The sequence below is a fragment of the Orycteropus afer genome, unplaced genomic scaffold (assembly GCF_000298275.1).
Source record: "Orycteropus afer afer isolate SDZICR_OR568_19922 unplaced genomic scaffold, OryAfe1.0 scaffold00088, whole genome shotgun sequence".
Taxonomy (NCBI): Eukaryota; Metazoa; Chordata; class Mammalia; order Tubulidentata; family Orycteropodidae; genus Orycteropus; species Orycteropus afer.
The window spans coordinates 308,787-312,686 of NW_006921675.1; the positions used below are offsets into that span (position 1 = coordinate 308,787).

At 38.4% G+C, this 3,900-nt stretch overlaps 1 protein-coding gene across 1 annotated transcript in view; it reads left to right on the plus strand.

The window, feature by feature from the left end:
- Positions 1-3,900, plus strand: part of SYNE2 (spectrin repeat containing nuclear envelope protein 2) — a 285,164-nt gene that overhangs the window by 168,768 nt on the left and 112,496 nt on the right. The window contains exon 62 of the mRNA XM_042781144.1: positions 2,166-2,396. Coding sequence (XP_042637078.1) covers positions 2,166-2,396 — 231 coding nt within the window. The remainder of the gene's footprint in view (positions 1-2,165; positions 2,397-3,900) is intronic.

Consider the following 3,900-nt stretch of genomic DNA (forward strand, 5'->3'; position numbering starts at 1 on the left):
GCTGCATTATAAATTTTGGTCAGTGACATGAGACAAAGTATATGTGAACTGCTGTATGAAAAGTGAATTTACTCTGTAAATCTTCACCCAAATCCTAATTTAAAAAAATATATATATATATATGTGTTGTAGGTAATAGGCGCTCAAATAGTATTTTTTTAATAAATAAAGGAAAGAAGGCAGATGGTGAGTCTGATCAGAATTGTTAACTCAGGGCCAGCAAAAGGGATCCCAAAATCCTTACCACTAACATACAGCATATCTGAAAGCTAGAAAACAGTGCATCATGCTACTAGAAATTACATAATCGTTGATTTTTAATAAAATCAAGGTTGAAAAATAACTGAAACACGTGGATCCAAATATAAGCACAACTATGTATGAAGTACAGAGAGAACACATGTCAAAGGAAGGCTCCTCCAAGAAGGTGATTGTTGAAGGAGATTACAAAAAATAGGTTGAAAGCCAGGGAGAAATAGCATTTTGGCAAAAAAGAGCAACTATGTGTGAAGTCAATAGGTGGTCAAGGTGAATTGCAACCCAGATACACTTCTGCTAAGCCAACAGTCATAATACTCATCAGTGTGTGTGGAAATGAATGGCATTTTCATGCCCTCTCTGTTTTTGTTACTGCTGTCAATTTTGTTCCCTTCTGTTGCACTGAAAGATTTATGTCTAAACAAAGCTCCTCAAACACTGGAAAATGTGCATTTGAATTAGGGTGTACATTTATGTAAGTGAGACAACGTCTCACCATCTTCACTAAGGAGGTTTTGGGCTGTGCTTATTCCAAGACATGTTCCCAGGAAGGACTGATCCCTGGAGAAGTACATCATGTTTGGTAAAGTAGGCAGTCAGCAAAAAAGAAAACCCTTAATAAGATGGGTTGACAGTAGCTACAACAGTGGGCTCCAGCATGGCAAGGACTGTGAGGGTGGCACAGGACCGGGCAGCGTATTGTGTTCCACATCAGAGCACTGTGAATCAGAACCGACTCCACAGCACTCAGCAACGACATGTATTTGTGAGCAGCTCCCATTAGAAGTTTTGTCACTTGGCCAGAAATAGTGCCTTATTAAATGCTAACATGTAGTTAGCAAAGTGTTCTATAGAAAACATTGTATATAATCACAACTGACAAAAATATATATTGAGACCAAAAATTTAATGGTACAAAAACAAGTTCTTATTCCTGAAGGAATTTCTGTATACTGTATATATTTCAATATACTTTCTCAATATTCAGGAAAAGGTTAGGTAATTCAGTGAGAGGCAAATATACCTGTATGTCAAGTCATCTTTTACCTCAAATTGAAAATATTTAATTACTAGAATACTTTCATTTGCTCTCTTAATAAACAATTAATGAATAATCCAGTGAATTCAATATACAAAGAACACATCGTGCTCTCTGTATACTATCAGCATCTAATAGTTAATAAATATTTACGTATCCAGAAGATGAAAAGTTTTAGGGGTGCTTTCTGAGAAATGGGAGATGAGTTTCCAGACTGCCCCATTGAAACTCACTATTTGACTTTCAAAGATTGTTTTAAATAGGGAGAAATTAGTTTAGATGAATATTACCATGTATCTTTTTTTAAAAAATCGACTATTATATTTTACAGTCCAACTACTTGAGAAAATGTTGTTAAGTTAAAAATGGCTGGCATAATTCACTGCCTTGCAGCCAGTGTCTATAGCTCTGTGTGTGTGTGTGTGTGTGTGTGTGTGTTGTTTTGTTTTGTTTTCTGTTTGAACAGAGTGCACAGCAATGTAAGCGTTGCTTAATCATGTGTCACGTAACTTTAAACACTGGCCAATTCCCTGAAATCTTTCAGACACACACACCCACTCCCTCTCACCACACTCTCACCTGTCTCTTGAGGTTCACTGCTTAATGAACTGTGAGCCCGTTTACTTCCTCTGTGCCCGGGAATACTGTACCTGTGTACATGCAGATCAGCTGCTTGGAAACCTCTGGCACTAGGTCACGTGAGAGTTACTATGAGTGTAGAGGTACATTTTTCTTTCCTCTCTTCTTCTCTCTCTCTTTTTTTTTTAACTGAGAAAATGCTACAGGCTCGTAAGTCTTTGCAGCCTCAAACCTAAAAACTTTAGACTCTGGGGCTTTTCACTGTGGGATTATCTTTGATTTATTTTAGGGTACCATATTTTCTATCAAGACTGCATCTCTGGGCTTTCCTGGCGAGCAAGGAGACTTTGAAGCCACAGTGGAGAAAACAAGGCCCAAGCCTGCTGAGGTCCTCCATGTCTGCAAGACCCAGGTAGCTGAGCTGGAGCAGTGGCTGGACCAAGCCAACATGGCATTCGAGCCGGAAACATTAAACGCAGGCATGCAGCAGGTGGTGGAGCAGCAGTTGGTGGGGTGCCAGGTAAGACTGTTGGGTCAAAGTTCATGGTTTGCCTCTTCCCAGGATTGGGTGCATTTTTCTTAAAGCAACAGTGTGTTTCTTCCTGTTGTGGGCCACCCGTGATATTGGCCTCAGCTTTTAGTTCTCAGGGTGATTCTTTGAAATAATTTGTGAAAGCACAATACTATAGAAGACAGTAGTGAATAAGAGCTCAGGATGTAGAGTCCAGATCTTGGACTGTGAACTTAGAGAAGTCACTTCACTTCTCAGCTTCATTTTTCTCATGGGTAGAATCAGGAAAATATAATTGGTTAGCTCACGGAGGTTTTGCTGAATTAAATGGGGCATATAAACAATGTCTGTCACATAAAAAGTGCTCAATAAATATTGACTGTTAATTTTATACATAACCATAAGTCCTTTGAATATTCATTCATCAGAAATGAAATGGAATGTCCTGATTTGTGAGATTGCAGATACACATCAAAGGGCTTTGCTGACATTTAACTACAAATGCTGCTAGTTCTGCTTTGGTTGGGTGGCTGTGTAATTTCCAGTTATAATGACATTTGTCATTTCAGGCTCAATTTAGATATATAGAGGGTTTTTTGGAATTAAGGTCTAAAGAAACAAAGAGGCAATGTGACATTGTTAAAAGCAGACTGAACAAGGAACTGGGAACTCCGAGTCTGAGTTTGTTTTCTTGGGAGTCTCAGTTGTTTGACTTAGGGCAGGATGCTCAGGCTTACCCATCCTCTGTGATGATCCTTTGTGAAATGGAAAGGGGGCATGAGTGCTCATTGAAGTCCTACGCAAATCCTCTGAAATTTGGATACAATTAAATCGATGTGGTCACATAGGGATTTCATTAACATCTAATTCTAAAATAACATTGATAACTTTGCCAAAGCTTTATCTAGTAAGTATCTCATTAAATGTAGTTCACAATCTGCTTTGAGTTTATAATTTAACAGGAACTTGAGCATTCTTTCTATAAGCACAGTGTTTTGCTTTTTAGAGATTAATTTTCAATAGACCCATATTTATCTACTTCATTTTTTAATATTTTCCACATATGACATACATTGTTGTTGTTGTTGTTATGTGCCATTGAGTGACACCTGACTCACAGTGACCCCTCCTTGTGTTTCCGAGGCAATATCTCTACAGAAGTAGATTGCCCAGTCTTCCTTCTGAGGAGTGGCTGCTGGGTTTGGACCACCAGCCTTTAGTTAGCAGTCAAATGCCTTAGGCACTATGCCACCAGAGCTTCCATAACGTCATAGGTCAGTGTTATATAGAAACATTATATGAGAAAATGGAAAGTAACTTAAGATATTGAAATTTGTTTATGGATTGAAAACTTCTAAGTAAACCAGCAATAATTTGTTTCACTGAGCCAGTATTCTATATTAATAATTTGCTTACTGTTAATTCATATTTGCATAGCTCCTATGGTGGTTATGTTTGTGTGTCAGCTTGGCTGGGCCTGGTTGAGTGGCTGGGCAGCTGGTGGTAGTTATTC